The 26,414-nt window shown below is 46.4% G+C and overlaps 1 protein-coding gene across 5 annotated transcripts in view; it reads right to left on the bottom strand.

Moving 5' to 3' along the window:
• Positions 1-11,188: 11,188 nt before the first annotated feature.
• Positions 11,189-26,414, bottom strand: part of KLC4 (kinesin light chain 4) — a 54,454-nt gene continuing 39,228 nt past the window's right edge. For 2 of the 5 annotated variants that reach the window (XM_066595442.1, XM_066595441.1), the window contains exons 13-15: positions 12,185-12,309; positions 11,938-11,995; positions 11,189-11,833 (exon numbers count right to left, since the gene is read on the bottom strand). In XM_066595442.1, coding sequence (XP_066451539.1) covers positions 11,762-11,833; positions 11,938-11,995; positions 12,185-12,309 — 255 coding nt within the window. In that variant the 3' untranslated portion in view covers positions 11,189-11,761. Of the gene's footprint in view, positions 11,834-11,937; positions 11,996-12,184; positions 12,310-23,265; positions 25,979-26,414 lie in introns of those variants that run through there. The other 3 variants (XM_066595439.1, XM_066595440.1, XM_066595443.1) reach the window with 2 other exon arrangements.

Below are 26,414 nucleotides of genomic sequence, written 5' to 3' on the forward strand. Positions count from 1 at the left end.
GTTTATAAACAATGAAGCCTGTAAAGAAAAGTGCCCCCTACCTACAGGGAGACATGGGGGAGGATCTGTAATGGTGAGGGGGTGTTCTGCTGCCTCTGGGACTGGAGGCCTTAAATGTGTTACAGGAGAAATGAACTCAGTACTGAAGCATTTTAGAGCAAGAATGTGCTCTCAAGTGTAAGAAAACTACCAAACGGGTCCTCCAGCAGAAGAATGGCTGAAAAAAATGTCTAAATGTTCACAAGACGGTGAAGAAAATTGAAATGGACAATTGTCAGCAATGTTAAAGTACTCACTTAATTTAGCTGATACTCAAGGGATATCGTAGTTTTATCAATCAGGTATGCATAATTATTTTTCGATGCATCGGAGAAGAATGAGAAACAACACTGGTGTCTCTAGCAATTCTTGCTTTATTATTGCAATGCAAGAGGTTATATAGTAGAATAACCTCCTCACATTCCCTACAAGGTTAAACAAGTCAACAATTAAAAAAGTCTACAACACGTGTGAGACTTCTATCTTGGTAAAACATTACAAAGGTTGACTTCTATCTTATGTCCCTTCACGAAAAGTGCACAAGCTGGCACAGATTTTTAGGCCATCTGAAAGAGGAACAAGAAGCGCACAATTCTTGTTCATCCTTTGATCATTGGCTTGTTTTACAAAGGTTATTATGACAAAGCTACATGGTCAGCTTCTGGGACTCGGTTAGTAAAAGTGCGTGTTTTTTGTACATGTACTTCTTGCTAGGCACATGGCACAAATGTTATGCACACAACACTTGCATAAAATATTATTAAATACTTTCACAGCAATGAGTCCTCATTAGAGATGAGCGAGTATACTCGGTAAGGCACATTACTCGAGCGAGTAGTGCCTTAGCCGAGTACCTGCCCGCTCGTCTCTAAAAATTTGGGGCCAGTGGGGGGCGGGGAGCGGCGGGGGAGAGCGGGGAGGAACGGAGGGGAGATCTCTCTCTCCCTCTCTTCCCCCCACAACTGACCTGTCACCGGCGCCGGCCCCCGAATCTTTATAGACGAGCGGGGAGATACTCAGATAAGGCACTACTCGCTCGAGTAATGTGCCTTACCGAGTATACTCGCTCATCTCTAGTCCTCATCTCAATGGAGAGCACTGAAATGGCTACAACAATGTCTGGAAGCTGTCATCCTAATATTAGGGAAGGGGTCTGTAATCCTGTCCATGTCCTCTACTAGGGTTATTCTTTATTTCCTCTGTATGATGACAGAGGAAAAGTTTTCTGTTGAGTGTTCTTTTTTTTTTTGCTTCGGGAAAAAGTCAGTGCGTCCTATAAAGCGAACATGCCGAAAAAAAAGATGTCCGTCACAATCAGGCATTTGTTCACGCGATTGCGCAAACTAAGTTACGGTCGCACAAAAACTCGCGAACAAACAAGCGATCAGTTATGAGTTCTCCCTCCTCTGAACTGCCACCCATACGTACTGCTGGTTGGTGGTGAACCTAATAGCTTTTTGCCTTAAAATGCTCACGCAGTGTGAAAGGAATCACGGCATATTCTATCTGCCGTGAAAAAACGTGCGTCCGGCTTCCATTGTCAATGGAAGCCGTCCGTCACGCGATACTTCCGCTGTGGGCACAGTGGAAGCATCGCTTGACTACGTGTCACCGCGTCATGCGCTGCACTGCGCATTCATGCCGGAGGAGACTCACGCGGCAGATCCGGAGAGGTAAGTATGGGGTCTCTGTGGGGTGCCGTATCGGACTCCGCTGCGATATTCCGCTGGCGGAGTCCGACACGGCCTTAGGGTAGAAAACTAAACTAATGTGGTTGTATAAGTGTTCACACCCTCTTATATTTGGGAATGTGGTTGTGTTCAGAATTAGCCAATCACATTTAGGCTGCTTTCACACGGGCGACAAAACTGCACAATTTTCTCACAAGGCGACAGTACTACAAATCGCCTGTAGTCTTCTTGAGAAAGACCTGCTTGTCGAAGCGTCGCTGCTACTTGTGTTTTATGGAGGAATACAATCTTTTTCTATTTGAGGATCTTGCATCTTGGATTGCTGCTATACCCTCTACTATTTGGGAACTTCCATGGGCTGTGCGGTCCAAACCCATTTTGGATAGCGTGCACATGATATTTATACCAACTCAATATATGTGTGGATTGACCCATTGTTTTTGCTGCTGACCTCTTCCTATATATTTTGGACAAATCACATGTATGTGAAGCCCGTGTTTCCAATGGGTTCCTTCCCATTAGCGATGTTTTGTAGGCTGCTACATTGTGAGAATGCTCTATAAAGCCGCGATTTGTGATGTTTTGTAGCCCATGTTTCCCTCTGGAGGCTTCCTTTGTGTTTTTGTGCGGTGGATGCAGCTTTTACAATAGGAAGTCCTACCATTTGTCCGTATTGAATAGCTGTGATTGGTTCTCGAGCGCCGCAGCTTAGCCAATCAGAGCCAGCGCTTTCTGCAGTCAAGATTTTTGAACCCCCTGACGAGGAGGCGGTGGCTGAAGACTACAAACAAGTGCAGCTGAACTGCCGAAGGAGAAGTGCGGACAGCGCCTGTTAGGTAATGTATTGTTTGGTTTTCTTTAAATGTAGCTAGGGCTTATTTTTGGGGTACAGCTTATATATTTCAAGTGCCACAAAATCGCGATATTGCCGCAAGAAAACGCAGCGATATTGCACAAAACACAGCTGTAATATCGCTGTCGCCCATGTGAAAGAGGCCTGAAACTCCAGATAAATAATGGTTGGTACTCCGTTGTTATTATTTACAGGGATTCTGATTTGCACCATATAAAGTTCAGCTGTTCTAGTAGGGTTTTCCTGACATTTTCGCAGTTGGTCCGTAAAGATCTTACAGCACATCAAAGGGATCTGATTGTTAAAAGGGATCAGCCAGGAGAAGGGGGCAAAGCATTTCCTAGGCATTACATATACCACGGAACACAGTGAAGATGTCATCAAGAAGAAAGATCAAAGGAGCTGCAGGAGTTTCTGGTAAGTATTGGCTGTGTAGTCATGTGATAACCACCTCCCGTATTCTTCATATGTCTGGGCTGTGGGGTAGGGGGGCAAGATGGAAGGTATGTTTGATGCAAAGCCAACACTGCGCATCACCAAAAAGACCACCAGACCCACAGTGAAGATGGTGGGGGCAGCATTATGTGTAGGGCAGTTTTTCTGCTGCTGGAACTGGGGCTTTAGTCAAAGTGGAGGGAATTAGGTTCTAAATATCAGTCCCATTTTGACACAACCTTCAGGTCTCTGCTAAAAAGCTGAAGCTGAAGAAAAATTTCACCTTTCATCACGACAACGACCCAAAGCAGACCTCCAAATGAAGAAGATCCTAGTTTTGAAATGGCCCAGCCAGCGTCAGGCCTGAATCCCATTGAAAATTTGTGAGTTGACCTGAAGAGGGCGCTGCACACAAGATGCCCTCAAAGTCTGACAGATTTGAAGTGCTTTTACAAGGACCAGTGGGCAAAGATTCTCAAGTCAACATGTGCCATGCTGATAGAGACCACCCTAAAAGATTTGTTTGTTTTTCAATGAGATTGCACAGATAATGGGTCACGCTGAATGGGGGAGAAGAAATCTGAAATGGTTCATCTTTGGCGGATTTTTTTAACATGACAAGACGATGGCATTTTAACGGGTGTGCGGACCTTTTATATCCACTGTATGTTGTGTCTTGTGGCTGTGCTCAGTCTGGCCATGGTGGATGATCTGTGACTGTTCTCCATCCACTTTTAAGCCTCCTACACAGCAGTTTCTGTTTCAGCCTACATATGAAAATGATGATCAGTATCACCTATCTGGTATAATTGGTTAATCATACGCCTGACTACAATCCTAGAAAATCCCCGACTTTGTGCAAGTGTACCTAGAAGACCTGATGCTGTCCTGAGGGCAAAAGATGGTCCCGCCAAACATGTATTTAACCCCTTAACGACCAGCCCATAGTGTTTTTACGTCCTCCCGAAGTGGGCTTTATTCTCTGAGGACGTAAAAACATGCTTCCTGCAGAGACGTGGGCTCTGGACGTGACAGCTCCATGCTGTCGGTGCCCGCAGGTAGCCGACAGCATGGAGCTGTCATCCCGGGCTGCGGGTACCCCCCCCCCCCCCCCCCCGGCATTGGGATCGGCGCTATCCAATGGATAGCGCCAATCGCAAAAAAGTAAATAAAAGTGCCCCAAAAGATAGATATTCAGCTGCCCTGATGGATCGGATCCATCAGAGCAGCTGAAAATTCTTGCCTGGGTTGTTGGCGGTGTCCCCCGGAGATCTGGTCCTCCGTGACCCGCCACATGCGCAGAAGCCCGGGAGCCCCCGGCAAATTCAAAACCTCCTGGCTCCCGGCTCCTAAAGGTAGCCGGGTACCAGGAGGTGTTACCGGGGACCACGGTGAGCGGTCCCCGGGCCCGCGATCACCGCTATCCATTGGAAAGCGGCGATCGCGAAAAAGTTTAAAAAGTAAAAAAAAACTGCTAGTTTCACCTCCCCTCATGGATCTGATCCATGAGGGGAGGTGAAAATACTCACCTAAGTCCTCCCCGATGTCCCGGGACCCGAAGTCCCCCTCTGCGCATGCGCACCCGATGATTGACATCGGGCGCGTGCACAGAGGGGCTCGAGCCCCGGGAAATTCAAAATCCCTTTGCTCCTGGCTGCCATGTGTAGCCAAGAGCAGAGGGATGTCACTGGGGACATGATCACTGTCATCCAATGGATGACAGTGATCATGTAAAGTTAAAAAAAAGTGTGAAAAAGTAAAAAAAAAAAAAAGTAAAAAAAGTTTTAAAAAAAGTTAAAAAAAAGTTTGAAAAGCGTACGTTTCATCTCCCCTCACGGATCATATCCATGAGGGAGGATGAAAGTACGTACATAAGGCCCCCAGATTTATCGGCGGACCTTACCCCAGCTTCTGCGCACACGTCCGTCGCCAAATTGGCGGACGCATGCGCAAAAGCTGTGGATTGCCAGGATAATTCAAAATCTCCCTGCTCCTGGCTACAAAACGTAGCCAAGAGCCTGGAGATTTCACGGAGGGCCGCGGTGAGCGGTTCCTGATCCCGTGTTCGCCGTTATACAATGGATAATGGCGATCACGTAAAAGTTTAAAAAAAAATTGAAGTTTCATCTCCCCTCACCAATGCGATCGGTGAGAGGAGATAAAACTTTTTACCGGAGGCCTCCGTATTTGCACCCCAACTCGATCCTCATCCGTGAACCTACCCGCATTCTGCACATGCGACCGCCGGCAAACACTGGACACATGCGCAGGAGTCGGGGTGTCCAGGAAACTTAAAATCTCCTTGCTCCTAGCGACCAACGGTCGCTGAGAGCCTGGAGCAGTGACGGGTGGCCTTGTTGAGTGGTCCCCGGTCACGTGATAAAAAGGTAGAGATCTCACATGGCCGGTCTCACATGACCGGATAGGAATTACGGATTCCGCATGCATCTGATCCGCGGTAATACGCAGATCAATCGCATTGGATTACACTATTTTGCTCACATTAGCGGGTCGGAATTGTGTAATCCACTCGCAGAAAAGAGAACGCAGCAGGTTCTATTTTACGGCGGATATCCGCAACATAGAGCCCATTGTGCTCCATGGTCACAGATATACCCGCAGCCCATACGCAACTACCTTGTATACGGGCTGCGGGTACCCGCGTCATCGCTAAGCGACGGTGCGGGAAATACAAACAAAAAAAAGGTACTGCGCATGAACGCCTGTGTAAGTACACAGTTATGCGCAGTACATTACGCGGTCGTACGCAGGGTCACAGCCGGGCTCACAGATGGGATCCGCTGCGGGCCTCCGCAAGCGGATTCCACCTACAGCTGCGTGAGCCCAGCGCTATTCAGACCGCTACCTGTGATACGTATTTTACAAGAAGCCCCAGGAACGCTCGCCTTCCTGCAGTTCCAGGAGCAGCTTGTTGAGCGCCTTCTATGTGAGATCGCAGCACTTCATCAAGCTTACGGAGACTCATGGAACACCACTTTTTACACCCCATACCCGCTACCGAGGTCAAGAAATGACCCCCAAAAAGCATGAGAGGAGGGGGATACCGGTTTTATTGCCTCATGGGCCCATTCCAACCAGCCTCCGTAATTACCCGTCTTCAGAAATACCACACAGTTCACATTATTACTTTTATCTAAGATTTGCGAACGCCAAAAAGGGCGCGGAGTGTGTGGGGGAGGGGGGGGGGATTTTTAGGGAGTCAATTTTTATTCCGTACAAATGAACAATAGGGCCTGGTATTTATTCAGTTGTGCCCTGAAAGCCAATGGGTGTTCCCTCCTTTATAGGCCTTGCCATGGGTCCTGTAAGTAAATTAGGGTCACAATGGGTATGTTTCTGAACACGGGACAAACGGGGGTATCCATTTGGGGGTGAACGTCTTCATTCCTATGTACACTGTACAAAAAAAACTGTTTTTAAATTTTAAAAAAGTGCCAAAAAAAATTGAAAATCGTAACTTTTTCCTTCTGCTGTGCTTAGATTCATTCAAATATTGTGGGGTCAAAATACGGAGTACACCCCTAGATGAATTTGTTAATGAGTCTAGTTTTCAAAATGGGGTCATTTGTGGGGGTTCTTTATAGTTTTGGCCACTCAATGGCTCAATAAGTGGGCAATGGGGCCTGGAATTTATTCAGTTGTACCCTGAAATCCAACGGGTATTCCTTTCATTGTAGGCCTAGCCATGTGTCCTGTAAGTCTATTAGGGCCACAATGGGTATGTTTCTGAACACGGGACAAACAGGGGTATCCGTTTTGGGGTGAAAGTCATCATTTATATGTGTGCTGTACAAAAAACCCTGTTTTTAAATTGACGCAATAGCCCAAAAAATAAAAATCGTAATTTTTTCTTACTGCTTTGCTTAGATCTATTCAAAAATTGTAGGGTTAAAATACACAGTACACCCCTAGATAAATTCGTTAAGGGGTCTAGTTTTTAAAATGGGGTCATTTGTGGGGGTTCTCTATGGTTTTGGGCGCTCAAGAACTCTACAAGTGGGCAATGGGGCCTAAAAGGACTTCAAGCAAAATCTATGTTCTGAAAGCAACTGACTACTCCTTTCATTTTTGGCCCTGTTGTGCATCCAGACATAAGATTAGGGCCACAATGGGTATGTCTCTGAAAACAGCACAAATAGGGGGTATCCATTTTGGGGTGCAAGTCTTCATTCATGTGTGTGCTGTACAAAAAAAGCTGTTTTTAAAATGGCAGAATTGCCAAAAAAACGAAAATCCTAATTTTTTCCTTTTGCTTGGCTTAAATTCATTCAAAAACTGTGGGGTCAAAATATGCAGTAAACCCCTAGATAAATTCCTTAAAGGGGTTGTCCCGAGGCAGCAAGTGGGTCTATACACTTCTGCATGGCCATAATAATGCACTTTGTAATGTACATTGTGCATTAATTATGAGCCATACAGAAGTTATAAAAAGTTTTATACTTACCTGCTCCGTTGCTGGCGTCCTCGTCTCCATGGTGCCGACTAATTTTCGCCCTCCGATGGCCAAATTAGCCGCGCTTGCGCAGTCCGGGTCTTCTCCTCTTCTCTATGGGGCTCTGTGTAGCTCCGTGTAGCTCCGCCCCGTCACGTGCCGATTCCAGCCAATCAGGAGGCTGGAATCGGCAATGGACCGCAGAGAAGCCCTGCGGTCCATGAAGACAGAGGATCCCGGCGGCCATCTTCAGCAGGTGAGTATGAAGACGCCGGACCGCCGGGATTCAGGTAAGCGCTGTGCGGGTGGGTTTTTTAACCCCTGCATCGGGGTTGTCTCGCGCCGAACGGGGGGGGGGGGTTTAAAAAAAAAAAAAAACCCGTTTCGGCGCGGGACATCTCCTTTAAGGGGTCTAGTTTTCAAAATGGGGTCATTTGTGGGGGTTTTCTATGGTTTTGGGCGTTCAAGAACTCTACACGTGTGCTATGGGGCCTAAAAGGACTTCAAGCAAAATTTCTGTTTTGAAAGACACTGACTACTCCTTTCGTTTTGGGCCCCGTTGTGGACTCCGATATAATATTAGGGCCACAATGGGTATATTTCTGAACACGGGAGAAACAGGGGTATCGATTTTGGGGTTTAAATCCTCATTTTCATGTAAACTATAGGAAAAAAATATGTCTTTAAAATGACAGATTTGCAAAAATATGACATTTTACTTTTTCTCCTCTAAATTGAATTAATTCTTGAAAAAAAACTGTGGGGTCAAAATACTCATGACACCCCTCAGTGAATACACTAAGGGTTGTAGTTTTTAAAATGGGGTCACTTGTGGGGGTATCTATCATTTTGACTCCTATGAGCCTTTCCAATCTTGGCTTGGTGCCGGAAAACAAAGTGTTTCTCAAAATGCTAAAAAGTAATGTTAAATTTGTACGTCTCCTAAATGGTTAAAAAAAAACGAAAGTTTTTCCAATGTGCGCCCAAAATAAAGTAAACGGGTGGAAATATAAATCTTAGCTAAAATTTCTATACTATGTTTGCACATATTTAAGATATTGCAGTTGGAAATGTGAAAAAATGATGATTTTTTCAAAATTTTCCCAATTTTGGCGCTTTTAATAAATAAACACAAATTCTATCGGCCTATTTTTTCCGCCTAAATGAAGTACAACATGTGGCGAAAAAACAATGTCAGAATCGCTTGGATATGCAAAACCTTTCTGGTGTTTTTCCATGTTAAAGTTTCATGTCAGATTTGCAAAATTTGGCTTGGCCATTAAGGCGCAAACAGGCTTGGTCACTAAGGGGTTAATTAGGATTTCTCTTTTGTTGAGTCAGTTTGCCCTTTGTTAACAAAAATAAACTATTTAGGGCCCGTTCACATGCCTGGAAGTTTTCTGCATTCGACACCCAAAATCCACACCTTAATCTTCCGCTGCAAAATTGCCGGAAGAATTAAGCAATGTTCATCCTGCACCAAAATTTGCACAAAACCACTCAGACTTTGGTGCAGAATTGACCGGGGGTTGAGGTCGCCGTGTGACACGGCCCTAACACTTCCATTTTTAAAAGTATTCTTACTTTTCAGCATTTGTTTCCACACCTCCCTAAAACTTTTGCACAGTTTTGTATATCCACCTTTTATCACTTTAAGGGCTTATTCAGACAACCGTATATCGGCTCGGTTTTCACGCAGAACCAATATACGGTGTCCTTGTCTGCAGGCGGGGCGGGGGGGGAGGATGGAAGAGCCAGGAGCAGGAACTGAGCTCCCGCCTCCTCTCCGCTATTTGCAATAGGATAGGGCGGAGCTAAGTACTGCCACTTAGCTCCACCCCTGTCCGCCCCCTCCCATTGCAAATAGTGGCGAGGGGCGGGGAAAGGGCAGGAGCTCTGTTCCTGCTCCTGGCTCTTCCATCCCCCCCACCTGCAGACACGGACACCGTATATCAGCTCGGTGTGAAAACCGAGCCGATATACGGTCGTCTAAATAAGCCCTAAATAAGCTTTATTACTATTTGCCTCGTGTGGCACAGAGTGTTAAGGCAGCAGAAATGCAGTCCTAAGCTCTCGCTCACAACCTGAAGGTTGCGAGTTCAATCTCTGCATAGTTCAAGGTAGCCGGCTCAAGGTTGACTCAGCCTTCCATCCTTCCGAGGTCGGTACCCAGCTTGCTGGAGGGTGAACATGACTGGGGAAGGCACCCGCAAAAACAGTCTGCCAAGTAAACATCACGTTGTGACGTCACCCGGGGAGTCGGTCATGACTTGTTGCTTGCACCAGGGGACTCTACCTAATATTTAGCCTCCCCTAAAGCAAGAGTTGATAACAGATCTGTAAATAATTGTATATAAAGAAAGAAAAACAAGAAAAATTAAAACAGAGCAAAATATAAGAATCCTAGGGCAACACATCCTGAGGGGGGTCTACGGCTCTTGCTTCGGTAGAACCAACACCCTTCAGATACTTCAGAACTTTGTATTGGAATGTTTCATGAAAAATGAAAGAAGTGACACAAGAGTTTTCTTCAGTGTTTTTCCCACAAAAGACTCATGGCTAGTGTAACAATAAAAGAAACAATGAACAGGTTTCCAAATATTTTATTTTCCTGAGATAAAATGCAAATGATGTCACATGAAGGGGGAGGAGCTAAAGAAAATCACAGCGATCCAGAAAGAGCAGCACTTCATAGTGTAAATAGCGCCCCCTCTGGAGCCAACTGGAAACATAAAACGGGCCGACACAAAGCAAAAATGAGCGATCGGTAATCACAGAATTATTGCAGCGCAGGTCCTGAAGCCACATCCTAGAGGTCACAGCTCTGTCCGCCTCCCTCTCCTAAGGCCACAGGGGTGACAGGCTACATGCATGAAGATGAGAGAGGACCATGCACCGTGTTGGCTTCTTGCCCAGGAAAGATGGATGTGCAGTAAAAGACAAGAGGTCAAAAACAAGGGTGGGGTTGGAGTATTTATTAATAAAGTGCTACTGACCCCAACAGACTAGATCCCCCCCAACACACAAGATTTACCATGACTGGAACAATCCCGAAATCCCACAGTCCTATATAGAGAGAATCCCCCCCCATGAGCGACACCGGAGCTTCATCCATCTGGTGATGGACAGTTCACCCCAGAGTACAATTGTCCAATAATCTGAGACCGTGATGCAACATCTTCGTATTCAAATATGACCAAGAAAACCTGCCCTACATCTGTGAGATGAAGTGCAAGTCTAGGGTGAAGTGATGGAGGCTGTAATATAGTATCATGCCTCAAATGGAGGGGAAGGAGGGTCTAACATGGGTACAGTATTACAGGGGAAGACGACAGGGTTGTAGTGTCACTTTATTATTGTAGGCAGTGACGGGAACTGTAGTGTTAGTCCATAGAAATAAGGGAGATTAAACAATACCTCCACAGCGCCACCTATTGGAAGGCAGCAATACCTAAAGTCAATGTTGGACTCTTTATACAAGCCTTGCAACAATGACCAGGGATTGAAAGCAAAGTTATAGCCCATGCACAGACAGCTGTTTCAGGGTTTTTGCCCTTCATCAGTGTGCAGAACATCAGGGCAAAAACCCTGAAACAGCTGTCTGTGCATGGGCTCTGACTTTACTTTCAATTCCTGGTCATTGTTGCAAGGCTTGGATAAAGAGTCTAACATTGACTTTAGGTATTGCTGCCTTCCAATAGGTGGCACTGTGGAAGTATTGTTTCATCTCCCTTATTTGCATATTGCCCAGGGGAGCGTAAATGGCCTCTCAAGTCCCCTCACTCACTGTCTAGGTGAGTGAAATCTAGCGTTTCTGATCTATTACTAAAAGGGAACAGAGTAGGTAGTGGGGCAGTTCTGTTGGTTTATTAGGGCAGGGTGAAGGGGGCTGTAGTGTTACTTTATGATGATACGGCACATTGATGGGACTCTACAATTATTGTCGGTCCAGTCATAGGGCACTCATCTTCCTTTATTACATTAGGGCAGGGTGATGAGGGTTGTAGTGTTGCTCCATTACTGCTGACCATGGTGATGGGGGCTGTAGTCCTTATCAAAATTTGCTGCGAGTCGGGGTGATAAGGTCTCCGTCCATCTTTGGGCATTATAAAACTGCACACTCAGCTAAATCATCCCATAAGGTTGTATCAGTGTTCATCCAAGTCATGGCAGGGGGCTTTTATTATTAGACGATTTTACAGGCATAGTGGCCGGTGGGCCGTGTCAGAGTGACAGTGCGAGGAGTTGATTCTGGGAGTGTAGGGTCTTCCCGCTATCCAGTACGAGTCATTAGCTGTGGGACGACAGATCGATGTTACTGGCGCTCAAGCCTCGAGTTTCAGACAAGAGTTTCTGAGAGACCTGAAAACCAAAAAGTAGTCACAATGAAGATACAGCGAAGAGATAACAGAGGACTCTGCGGAGACCCACCCGTCACCCGTGTGGAGCACCAGGACATCTCTTACCTGGAAGGTCTCGTCGCTGGATTTGTTGAGATAGTTCAGGGAGGCTGCGCGCTTCATACTACAAGAAAACAGAAAGGAGCTGAGAGGAGGAAGAGGAAGGATGAGCTTCAGGGGTCTCAGTAATAGTGGTGGGGGAATATGTCAGACTAATCAATGTGTTGTGTGCATTGTACTGAGTCTTCACTGCCCTCCCGCCATTCCCTGCCCAGGATGTCTGAGTGGCCCATATACTTAGTGTGGTAATTACTTTGTGTTCCGTGGTTCCGGAGGCGTCGTCCCTTGTAGCTTCTTCACCAACATTTCACTGCTCCTCCGTAGGACATCACGGATCTTACCCAAAGACCCGGAGCGTGTGAGTGTTCCACTGCCATCCTGTAACACAACATATGCCTGACACCAAGTATATCACTGCCATCCTGCAACACAACATATGCCTGACAACAAGTATATCACTGCCATCCTGTAACACAACATACGCCTGACACCAAGTATATCACTGCCACCCTGTAAACACATCATATGCTCGACACCAAGTATATCACTGCCATCCTGCAACACAACATACGCCTGACACCAAGTATATCACTGCCATCCTGTAACACAACATACGCCTGACACCAAGTATATCACTGCCATCCTGTAACACAACATACGCCTGACAACAAGTATATCACTGCCACCCTGTAACACAACATACGCCCGACACCAAGTATATCACTGCCATCCTGTAACAAAACATACGCCTGACACCTAGTATATCACTGCCATCCTGTAACACATCATATGCCCGACACCAAGTATATCACTGCCATCCTGTAACACATCATATGCCCGACACCAAGTATATCACTTCCATCCTGTAACACAACATACGCCTGAAAACAAGTATATCACTGCCATCCTGTAACACAACATATGCTCGACACCAAGTATATCACTGCCATCCTGCAACACAACATATGCCTGACACCAAGTATATCACTGCCATCCTGTAACACAACATACGCCTGACACCAAGTATATCACTGCCATCCTGTAACACAACATATGCCTGACATCAAGTATATCACTGCCATCCTGTAACACAACATACGTCTGACACCAAGTATATCACTGCCATCCTGTAACACAACATATGCCCGACACCAAGTATATCACTGCCATCCTGTAACACAACATATGCCTGACACCAAGTATATCACTGCCATCCTGTAACACAACATATGCCTGACACCAAGTATATCACTGCCATTCTGTAACACAACATACGCCTGACACCAAGTATATCACTGCCATTCTGTAACACAACATATGCCCGACACCAAGTATATCACTGCCATCCTGTAACACAACATATGCCTGACACCAAGTATATCACTGCCATCCTGTAACACAACATATGCCTGACACCAAGTATATCACTGCCATTCTGTAACACAACATATGCTTGACACCAAGTATATCACTGCCATCCTGCAACACAACATACGCCTGACACCACGTATATCACTGCCATCCTGTAAAACAACATATGCCTGACACCAAGTATATCACTGCCATCCTGTAAACACATCATATGCCCGACACCAAGTATATCACTGCCATCCTGTAACACAACATATGCTCGACACCAAGTATATCACTGCCATCCTGTAACACAACATATGCTCGACACCAAGTATATCACTGCCATCCTGTAACACAACATATGCCTGACACCAAGTATATCACTGCCATCCTGTAACACAACATATGCTCGACACCAAGTATATCACTGCCATCCTGTAACACAACATATGCTCGACACCAAGTATATCACTGCCATCCTGTAACACAACATATGCCTGACACCAAGTATATCACTGCCATCCTGTAACACAACATATGCTCGACACCAAGTATATCACTGCCATCCTGTAACACAACATATGCTCGACACCAAGTATATCACTGCCATCCTGTAACACAACATATGCCTGACACTAAGTATATCACTGCCATCCTGTAACACATCATATGCCCGACACCAAGTATATCACTGCCATCCTGTAACACAACATACGCCTGACACCAAGTATATCACTGCCATCCTGTAACACAACATATGCCTGACACCAAGTATATCACTGCCATCCTGTAACACATCATATGCCCGACACCAAGTATATCACTGCCATCCTGTAACACAACATATGCTCGACACCAAGTATATCACTGCCATCCTGTAACACAACATATGCTCGACACCAAGTATATCACTGCCATCCTGTAACACAACATATGCCTGACACTAAGTATATCACTGCCATCCTGTAACACATCATATGCCCGACACCAAGTATATCACTGCCATCCTGTAACACAACATACGCCTGACACCAAGTATATCACTGCCATCCTGTAACACAACATATGCCTGACACCAAGTATATCACTGCCATCCTGTAACACATCATATGCCCGACACCAAGTATATCACTACCATCCTGCAACACAACATACGCCTGACACCAAGTATATCACTGCCATCCTGTAACACAACATACGCCCGACACCAAGTATATCACTGCCATCTTGTAACACAACATATGCCTGACACCAAGTATATCACTGCCATCCTGTAACACAACATATGCCCGACACCAAGTATATCACTGCCATCTTGTAACACAACATACGCCTGACACCAAGTATATAATTGCATCTTGTAACACAACATATGCCCGACACCAAGTAGATCACTGCCATCCTGTAACACAACATACGCCTGACACCAAGTATATCACTGCCATCCTGTAACAAAGCATACGCCTGACAACGAGTATATAACTGCCATCCTGTAACAAAGCATACGCCTGACAACGAGTATATCACTACCGTCCTGTAACACATCATATGCCTGACACCAAGTATATCACTGCCACCCTGCAACACAACATATGCCAGACAACAAGTATATCGCTACCATCCTGTAACACATTATATGCCTGACACCAAGTATATCACTGCCATCCTGTAACACAACATATGCCTGACACCAAGTATATCACTGTCATCCTGTAACACATCATACGCCAGACACAAAGTATATCACTGACATCTTGTAACACAACATATGCCAGACACCAAGTATATCACTGCCACCCTCCAACACAACATATGCCCGACACCGAGTATATCACTGCCACCCTGCAACACAACATATGCCCGACACCGAGTATATCACTGCCACCCTGTAACACATCATATGCCTGACACCAAGTATATCACTGCCACCCTGCAACACAACATATGCCCGACACCGAGTATATCACTGCCACCCTGTAACACATCATATGCCTGACACCAAGTATATCACTGCCATCCTGTAACACAACATATGCCTGACACCTAGTATATCACTGCCATCCTGTAAACACATCATATGCCCGACACCAAGTATATCACTGCCATCCTGTAACACAACATATGCCTGACAACAAGTATATCACTGCCATCCTGTAACACAACATATGCCTGACACCAAGTATATCACTGCCATCCTGTAAACACAACATATGCCTGACACCAAGTATATCACTGCCACCCTGCAACACAACATACGCCCGACACCTAGTATATCACTGCCATCCTGTAAACACATCATACGCCCGACACCAAGTATATCACTGCCATCCTGTAACACAACATATGCTCGACACCAAGTATATCACTGCCACCCTGCAACACAACATATGCCCGACACCGAGTATATCACTGCCACCCTGTAACACATCATATGCCCGACACCAAGTATATCACTGCCATCCTGTAACACAACATATGCCTGACACCTAGTATATCACTGCCATCCTGTAAACACATCATATGCCCGACACCAAGTATATCACTGCCATCCTGTAACACAACATATGCCTGACACCAAGTATATCACTGCCATCCTGTAACACAACATACGCCTGACACCAAGTATATCACTGCCATCCTGTAACACAACATATGCCTGACACCAAGTATATCACTGCCATCCTGTAACACAACATATGCTCGACACCAAGTATATCACTGCCATCCTGTAACACAACATATGCCTGACACCAAGTATATCACTCAACTCCTAAAGTACAACACACACAACAATCCAAATGAATCCCCATCGTCCTGTTACACAACACACTCCCCTCGCTCCAAGTGTTTCAGTGCCCTCTTGAAACTCTACCTGCACCTCTTATCACAACACCCTACCCCCACACCAAGCGCATCAGTACCATTCTAAAAAACAAAATATGCACCTGACACCAAGTGTATTACTGCCATTCTGTAACACAACACACCGGACACCCAAGTTCATCATGACCCTCTTGTATAACATACACTACCATCTCTATGCTGACGACACCCAGTTATACATCTCTTTCCGTGACATCACAGCACCAACTGTCTACAGCCCGCTGTCACTAAGACCATGTCTTCTCTACCTAAAACTGAACTTCTCAAAAACTGACCACCTCCTGTTTCCGCCCTCTAACAGACCTCATCCTGACATCTCCATCTCAGTGTGTGGCACCATAACTCCCAGCACGCCCACTGTCTTGAGGTTATATTTGACTCTGATCTTTTCTTTACCCCCTACATCCAATATCTGGCCCGAGCATGTGAACTGCACCTCAAGAACATCGCAAGAATCCACCCTTTTCTCATTAAGGACACGCTAAAAATGCTCAGCGTTGCCCTCATCCACTCTTGGCTAGATTACTGCAATTCGTTGTTGATCGGCCTCCCCTGCACCAGACTCTCCCCTCTCCAATCCATCCTGAATGCGGCAGCCAGGCTCATCTTCCTGTCCAGCCGATACTCAGACGCCCGTGCCCTGTGCCAGTCACTGCACTGGCTGCCCGTCAAATACAGAATTCAATTTAAAATCACCATCCTCATCCACAAAGCCCTCCACAGCGCAGCGCCGCCCTATATTGCCTCCATCATCTCAATTCACCACCCAGTCCGCACCCTCAGCTCCGCTAACAAAATCAGACTGAGCGCCCCTTTAACTCGAACCTCTCATTCCCGCCTCCAAGACTTCTCCAGAACAGAACCAGTCCTCTGGAACGCACTACCCAAACTATCCGGGCAATCCCTGCCCTAAAAACGCACCTCTTCAGGGAAGCATACCATATCCTCTAAACAAAACCCTCTGTACTCCGCCTGATAACATGCTCCCTGACCTACTGACTGCAATCCCTGCTAGCCATTATCAACCGCCCCCTGCAGTCATACCGATTCAGCCACTATACGGCCCAATTTGACTATTTTTTATGTGTATAGCATCCCTCACTCTCCACCTCGCCATACCGTGCACATCTCCAGCCCCTTTACCTTCTGTATCACCCCATTACTTGTAGTATGTAAGCTCGTTGGAGCAGGACCCACACCCCTACTGTTTCCTTCAATTGATTACTATGTAACCGTGGTTTAGTTTTCATTCCCCTTGTCTTGTAAGCGCTGTGGAATATGTTGGCGTTATAAAAAGATTATTATATCCTACCAAAAGTAATTGGACACCTGAGCAAGAATCAGAAGTAGTATTTATTTCCATATGATAATACTTAATGGGGCTTCTTTAGCCCTAATGACATTGGATACTCTCTGTGGCATACTTCCCACTAATGTCTGATATACTTCAGCTGGTACTTCCCACCATTCATCCTGCAAACGTCTGGCTAATTCTCTCAAAGATGATGGACGCTGTTCATATTTCCTGACCCAAAATTCCAGCTTGTCCCAAAGATGTTCAGTAGGTTCAGGTTGGGACTTTGTGCAGCCAGCCCAATCATGCAACGACCATATCCTCAAACCAACGTAAAACAGCCTTGGATTTGTAACAAGGTGCGTAATCTTGTTTGAAATATGGCCGACCATTCCCAGAGTATTGTTACATTGTTGGCAGCATGTTATTATCTAGAATGTCACCTCCATATTCATAGTTCTTGGCCCTACAACCAATGGACAGAGACCATGCCACGTAAAACATCCCCAGACCATAATGGAACCGCTGTCGTACTTAACTGCTGGCACAACACACCAACCCACTCAGGCACTCTGTGTTCACCCAATGCCTCCTCCACACCCAGGTACGTCTATCTGATCTGAAGATGGCGTAGCGTGATTCATCACTCCATAGAACGTTCTTCCATTGCTCAAGTGCCTAATGACGACACTCCTTGCACCACTGAAGATGGGACAATGCATCTTCTTTTAGAGAACTTGCTAGACTTTGCAGGATGAATACAGGGAAATACCAGCTGAAGTGTATCAGACGTAAGTTTTGCTCGAGTGTCTGATTACTTTTGGTATGATAGCGTACATCTTACTCCAAGCTCATCACTGCTGCCTTCTAACAGGTTTACATCTTCACAGACCCACCGAGCGCTGGTCCTGTCCTATGATCAGGTAAAAAGTAGAAATAACCTGAAACGTTTCTACTTCACCATCTTGTAGATGGCACCTCTGGTGGGCACTGCCCACAATGATGGCAGACAGTAACCCGCATTTAACATATCAGATCTTTACGTTAAGCATGCATTTATAATTTTTCCATGTCACGATCTACAGAAATTCTTCGTTTACACGTCGGTCACTGAGGATCATAATAGACTGACACTTACTGTTCTGTAGTTTGCTTCCCAGCAGTAACCTCATTATCATAAGAAGGTGGGGTGAAAATGCCAAGTAATCCCTCCATTATAAATCTGGAGGATTCACCATTGACAATGAGTGATGGGCACAGTACAGCTCCTCCCTGTACGGTGACTTATGTGCAGGTTACAGGGCATTCCCAACACACTTTCCCATATTTTGGCAATGGTAACATCTCGCCTCCTCCCCCTCCCTGTACAGTTCACTACACCCTCCTGGAGAAGCGAATAGCGGATGGTTAAAACTCAACACCTCCACCTGCCACAGAGCATGTCCAAAACATTATCCAACTGATGTCGACAGGTGATGATCACAGCTCACCTCTTCCTCCTCCCTGCATAGAGACACAGAGTCAGTCATTTTCTTACTTAATTTACTTATGTCCATGTTGCTGCTTTAAGCCAAATCATTCTTCACAGCGAGATGGCCGACCGCCCCATAACCGCATGCAGCAAATAGTATAAAACATACAATTAGAGATTAGTTTAGTGCTGTGCAGCGCTAAACGCTGTCAGAGGCTCCCACTGTTTTCAATGGAGCCGCTCACACGGTCCTATTTTTGAGTGTTTAGCGCTCCTCATCAATGATTGGCACTGCTACATGCCAGCGTTGGCCGCAGCATCACTGCAGCCGAAACCGAAAGTAAATCGCGGCGCTTTTTCGTAATGCACATATGAGGGAGACCTTAACCCTTTCCAGTCCAATGTCGGGCCTGCCCCAACATCATAATTTCCCTCCACAGCTCCGATGTCGGGGCAGGCCCGACACTGCAGTGCAGGAGTGGATCTGCACCCGATTGTCAGACACATCGGGTGCAGATGGACTCCTGCACTGGTCCTTATCGAGGACCCCCGAGGAGAAGGCAGAAAGGGTTTTTAACCCTTTCTGCCTTCTCCTTTACACATTACATAGCGCTCAATTAGCGCTATGTAATGCAGGGATTCCGGCCGGCGATCATGTGACCGTCGGTGTTACCTGACCCCCGGCGGTCACATGAGCACCGAGCCAGGAGCCTGCACTGTGGGGGAACCTGCTTACCTGACCGGCGTCTTGTGCATTCTCCTTCTGTCTCCCGGCCCGGCGATCATGTGACCGCCAGGTGTCATCTGACCCCAGCGGTCACATGATCGCCGAGCCGGGAGGCTGAAGGAGAATGCGGAAGACGCCTGACAGGTAAGCAGGTCCCCCCACGGTGCAGTGAGCACCTGCACCCTCTGAACTCTGTCAGTTCAGGAGGGTGCAGGGAAAATGTATTTTTTCTCACCCATTCTCCCCAGCTCCAATTTATTTGGAGCTGGGGAGAATGGGTGAGAAAAAATAAATGGATTGGAAAGGGTTAAGGTTTGCAGTGGAATCTTCTACTAAACAACGCCAATCCCAGGAGCTCGTGAAGACCCCGTCCCAGACACAACATGCTGGGCAATTAAGAGCCTGCATGATGTATAATGAAATACGTTGTCCACTGGGACAAGAATGTAAATAATTTAGGCTCCTAAATTGCTGCAGATGCTTCTAAAGGCCCATTTACACGCAACGATTATCGCTCAAAATTCGTTCAAACTAATAATTGTTACGTGTAAATGTGAAGCCATCGTGCTCTATTCGTTCATTTGTCATTTATCGCTGAGTTTCAGCCTGCATAAAAAGGGTTCTTTATTTGCTTTTTGGTTCCTTTTTTCATTCTTTAGTCTTTGAAAGACTGAACAATTTGAGAGGAGGGGTGATGGTTTGCCTTGCATAAACACTACTTGTTTGCTCATGTTAGCAGAGGACAATGGCTTATCTTCACACCTATTGAAACCCTGCCAGCCAGAGACTCCTCGCATAAACACACACATTAGGCAAACAACATATTCCGGGTTTAAAAAAAATTGTTAATTCGTTAAATCGTTTGTTTGTTTAAATGATAACGGCTGTGTGTAAATGGGGCTTAAGAATCGTCCCATCACTGAGTAATGAGAGGCGCCCGTCCCATCACCGAGTAAGGATGAGGCGCCCCCAATCATCTACTCATCTTACAATGGATAGAAATGTAATCCACTCCTTGCTGACATCTTCATGGTGTCCCATGGTATATGTAACGCCTTAGAAATGTTTTGGTCCCCTTCTCCTGGCTGACGCCTTCCAACAATCAGACCCCTTTGTTTTCTGGATTCCACATGCGGAAAACAAATTGCAGCATGCTCCTTTTTAGTGCGGATTCCGTGCAGATAGCTTCACTGAAGTCAATGGAAGCAGTCCAATCTGCGTCTCGTCCACAAGTGACACGGATGGGCCGCGTATCCTGCAGGAAAGCAGGAGATTTAACAAAAAAAACAACTTTACTGCGCATGTGTGCCAGCTGGCACTTCCACAGTACAGAAAAAAAGATGACCCGGACAGGTTTGTGCGGCCGCGGGCTCCCGCATGCAGAGTCTGACCCACCTATGGACATGAGGCCTAATGCGATTGGCTACTTTTGAACCACATCCCCAAATAAGAGAGGGTGTGCACATTTAGGCCGCCTGCACACGGGCGGAAATCCCGCGGCGGGATTTCCGCCACTGAAAGTTTGCATAGGAGTGCATTACAATACGCACTCCTATGCAGACGGCTGTGGTTTGGCCGCGCGAAATCTCGCGCGGCAAACAAACCGCGACATGTCCTATTTTTGTGCGGGGCACGCACTCACCCGGCCGCCGGCTCCGGTCTGCGCATGCGCCGGCTGCGCCGCAGCCGGCACATGAAAGAGCTGGGGCCGCCAGGCGCGGGAGAGTACGTGCTCGTCCCTGCAGGCTCTCGGGTCGGGTCCCGCGGCGAGAATTCTCGCTGCCGGATCCGACCCGCTCGTGTGCAGGCGGCTTTACGCAACCACGTTATTGTAGTTTACTTTGCCGACCCTATAAGATTCCAAGTTTGTTTGTTTAATGAAATTGTACAGATAACGAGTCACAATTAAGGGGGAAATACATTTTTTTACATGCCAAAAATATGGCATTTTAGCAGGGGGTGCAGACCTTTTATATCCACTGCAGATTTCACTGCCATGATTTGTGAACTGAAAACACAAGAAAAACCGCTGTAAAAGACGTTTCTTCCAGCTAGAACCTTTCCTAAGTAGAAGCGGAGGTCATTGGTTTGGGGACTCATGTACCATACTGTATGCACAGACCCCTCTTCCCGCTGACAGGCGCAATATTTTCGTCTGGAAGTAATGTCTTTGGGGAAGAAAGTCACCACTTTAAATGCCACATTTTTGTTCAGATTTGTTACACAGTTAAGTGTGGAAGGCTTAAAGCGGTTGTCCCACTACTGGCTGTTTTGCTGCAGGAAGCAGACAGCTCCGTAGATTGTGCAGTGGCCGGGTTGGAACTGCAGGTCCAGTCCCATTCACTTCAATGAGACTCAACCTGCAGTACCAACCCGGGCCACTGCACAATGCACAGAGCTGTCTGCTTCGTGCAGCAAAACAGTTAGAGGTGGAACAACAGCTTTAAATGAGTATTCTCATCTTAAAAAGTGATGACATATCTCCAGCATATGCCATTACTTTAGGATTGGTGGAAGTGCAGCCTCTGCGAAGATGTTTTCGGTAGCGCAGCACTATTCAAGTAAAAAGGCCGACTGCAATTTCCTGCATAGTTGGACAGTGGATGGCTAGGATGCTTCGAAGGGGACAGGGCACCACACCATTGCCGCAGCCCTTTTATTTTGAAGATCGGTGGGCGTCTAGGAGGTCAGAGTGATAGGAATATGACATTACTTTATAAGATGGGAATACTCCTTTAAAAGGGGTTGTACCAGAATTTCAAGTTCTCTCTTAGCCACAAAATAGTGGCTAACTTGCTGATCAGTGAGGGATCTGCACCGATCTCGAGAACAGGACTCCCGTGTCTCGCTCTCCTGTCACTTCGATAGTTTCCCACCCTGTAGGGACGTCACTCTGAATAGAGCGCTGGCCGTACATGTGTGTTCTGTGCTCCACTTATTTCAATTGGGGTGGCAATAATACCAGAGCGGTTGCCGCTCGGGTATCTCCGCAGTCCCATTGAAAGTGATTGGAGCACTGATGCTCTTGCGTGACCAGTGCTCCAGTCTAATGCTCAATGCGGGGGTGCAGTAACCCCATAAAGAGGAGGACGGGGGGCACGGGACCCACATTCTTGAGATTGGTGGATATCTCAGTGGCGGGACCCCAACCTATCAGCAAGTTATCCCCTATTCCATGGCAAAGGAAAAACTTAAAATTCTGCTAAAACCCCTTTAAGAATTTGCATTTTTTCTAGAATTTTCTGGGCCCATATTGTAGCTCAGATTTCACCTTCCGCTCACGAATTCCATTAGAACGGGTCACGTTCCATCATATGGCCCAGCGTAATACTGAGGCAGGTCCACACTACAGACCTGTGTAGAGGGTCAATGCCACGGACATGCGAGGTTTCACTCCAACATATCGTTGGGAAGAGCGGTCTTATTCGTCTTCCACTCAAGTCCATTTGGCAATAAAGATGTTTACGGTTGGTTTGCATCCAGCAGATCAGACAAATCAGGGGAGGAGAAACTGAAGATGGTGGGACCTTACTGCAGAGAACAAGTAGGACTCTTTAGGGGTCTCATGCACTCTTCACATCCAGTCTCTGACTAGACTCAGTCGGATAAGCAATCTTGGTTTAATGATGCAAATACATTCGTAACAATATCAAAGAAAACAAAATTGAGAATAATTTAAAATAATTTGCAATCTAATATAAATATTGTAACGCGGAAAGGACCTTTAGAACGAGCATGGAGGCCTGCAACGTAGAGGAAGACGAGCAGGAGAGATCGAGAGAGTCTCAGGGGGTAAGAGAAAGCAGAAGAAGTAACACCTTGACGAGAAAGAGGAGCAAAGTGGAGAAACTTCACTCTGCCCCGTATACAACAGACAGGCGAGCAACGTACATCGGCGCTGACCTACGAGCGAGGCACTGCGGTGAAAGGTCAGGGAGTTGGAGGACTTAAAGGCACGAAGCCCAGAACGATGGCGGTTGCACTATTCTACTACGTACAGTTGAGTCCAACTCCCCCAGCATGAGCCCGACCAGATCTACTTTTGCAGCCAAGCTTCATACATTATTTGCCCCCTACTGGAAGATGATGCCGAAAAAAAAATCATGAAATGATGGCCGTGGCAACCACGTCTGGAAAAAAATCTTGGAGGTTCGGCGCATCACTTGATAATGGTTTGTATCAGTCATTTGTTTGGGCATTCGGATATCTACAAACGACTTACGGCATCAGAGGATGGTCCATGACCAGTTGGCAAGCACATGTCTTTCACGCGTGGTGATTTTTTTGGTTATTTCATTTATAAGTGCACATCTCATCACGTACAGCAGTTTTATGAGTCCAGAAGCCGAGGATCCAATTGCACCCGTACTGTGTGGACCGTGCCTAATGGCTCCAACATTCAGTGACTTTCATCTGACTGTCCGGTGAACACATCCGTGTTTCTATAAACATCTACAATCTACATGTCACATACATGAACGCTCATTGTCATCAGACCTGTAAACACTTCACTTATTGGCCTCTTGGAATAAAATGTCAAGAAGGCCATTCCCCCTTATTACCAGACCCCGTAAGGCACAAGGTTATAAGAGCCATCGCCCCGTGCAACAGCCCGACTCAAGGAAAATGAAGGGGGAAAAAAAACGTAGCGGGTCCATTCAATCTAGTTTACAGCCACAAAATCGGTCACTGAGAAGAGAGGTTGATATAGGAGGGGGAGACAAGACAGAACACAATGGACTGACCACTGGCCGTGTGCATAACACTCATGAGAACGGCCGCTGCCGGCAGAAAAGAGTTGCTATGATTAAAGTTTTAAAGGTTAAATAACAAAAGCTGCCAAAAGTTTTTCTGACCGCAGTGGTGAGAAAAGTCGACGTTGAAGGAACTGGCAGCGCAACCCAACCAATCATAGAAACGGTTTTCTACACTATAAATATGCGATGGCGGAAGAGTGTTTAATAACATTTCACATAGGTAACACACTGAACAGTATGCATCGTGCTTGATACCCCAGTTATGCCCCATGACCAGTGATGGGTGGCATGGTTTGGTGTTGACTTTCTGAGCCTACAAGTAGTTGCCCACAAAGCTGTGGTTCTCAATGTGAAAGCAATACAGTAGGAGTCATAATTAGAAGGGTCCCAGGGGAGAAGGATGAGAGGATCCTGGACATTACAGAATAGACTGCACCAAACATTGGGGAGCAGTGATGGAGGGGATCCTGGACATTACAGAATAGACTGCACCAAACATTGGGGAGCAGTGATGGAGGGGATCCTGGACATTACAGAATAGACTGCACCAAACATTGGGGAGCAGTGATGGAGGGGATCCTGGACATTACACAGTACACTACACCAAACGTTGGGGAACAGTGATGGAGGATCCTGGACATTACAGAGTAGACTGCACCAAACGTTGGGGGAACATTGATGGAGAGGATCCTGGATATTACAGAATAGACTGCACCAAACGTTGGGGGAACAGTGATGGGAGAGGAACCTGGACATTACAAAGTAGACTGCATCATGTTGGGGAGCATTGATGGAGAGGATCCTGGACATTACAGAGTAGACTGCACCACATGTTGGGGAGCAGTGATGGAGAGGATCCTGGACATTACAGAGTAGACTGCACCACATGTTGGGGAGCAGTGATGGAGAGGATCCTGGACATTACAGAGTAGACTCCACCATGTTGGGGAGCATTGATGGAGACGATCCTGGACATTACAGAGTAGACTCCACCATGTTGGGGAGCAGTGATGGAGAGGATCCTGGACATTACAGAGTAGACTGCACCAAACGTTGGGGAACATTGATGGAGAGGATCCTGGACATTACAGAGTAGACTGCACCAAACGTTGGGGAACATTGATGGAGAGGATCCTGGACATTACAGAGTAGACTGCACCAAACGTTGGGGAACATTGATGGAGAGGATCCTGGACATTACAGAGTAGACTGCACCAAACGTTGGGGAACATTGATGGAGAGGATCCTGGACATTAGAGTAGACTGCACCACATGTTGGGGAGCAGTGATTGAGAGGATCCTGGACATTACAAAACAGATTGACATTTGGGGTCAGTGATGGTTTCGTCCATGTGCATTATAACCGGATGAAGATGACCATTACAGATGGTTAAAGCCTTGCAGCTACGCAGTCACAACTTTAGTAAGATTGCACCGGTAAGATTGTATCTCGCAGTGAGGTGAGCGGTGTGCGGACAGAGCCTGGATCTGTCCTCTCAGCGTATGACTGCGGCCCGTCTGCTGGGGTTGGGACAAGGGTGGATGTGTTCCAATAATTAAGCCTAAAAAGTACAGAAATAAGAAAAACAAAAAGATCTTACAGTAACTGTGCTGCACGACACCCACCCAAGGTAAGAAGGACAGACGGGAGGATGGGGCTGTATATAGGGTAATTTTATATCTATATATTACACAAACACTGACATGCCAAATACACAGGACAGGAACCAATATTGTGTAGGACCCTCTCTAGCCCAGCAAATCAATATGGCATCGATTCCACAAGTGGTCAGAAGACATTTGGAGGGATGTTGAGCCATCTGGATAGCCGCCCACAGCTCTGTGGCATTTGTAGGAACTCTCCAGAATGCAAATCAAACCAATTCTGGACAACTTGTGCCTGATGGCACGGTGCATTATTCTGCTGGAATATCCCATCATTGTGGGGGTACATGAAGTCCATAAAGGGTTACAAATGGTCACCAAGCAGTAAAACAT

The sequence above is a fragment of the Eleutherodactylus coqui genome, chromosome 3, assembly GCF_035609145.1.
Source record: "Eleutherodactylus coqui strain aEleCoq1 chromosome 3, aEleCoq1.hap1, whole genome shotgun sequence".
Taxonomy (NCBI): domain Eukaryota; kingdom Metazoa; phylum Chordata; class Amphibia; order Anura; family Eleutherodactylidae; genus Eleutherodactylus; species Eleutherodactylus coqui.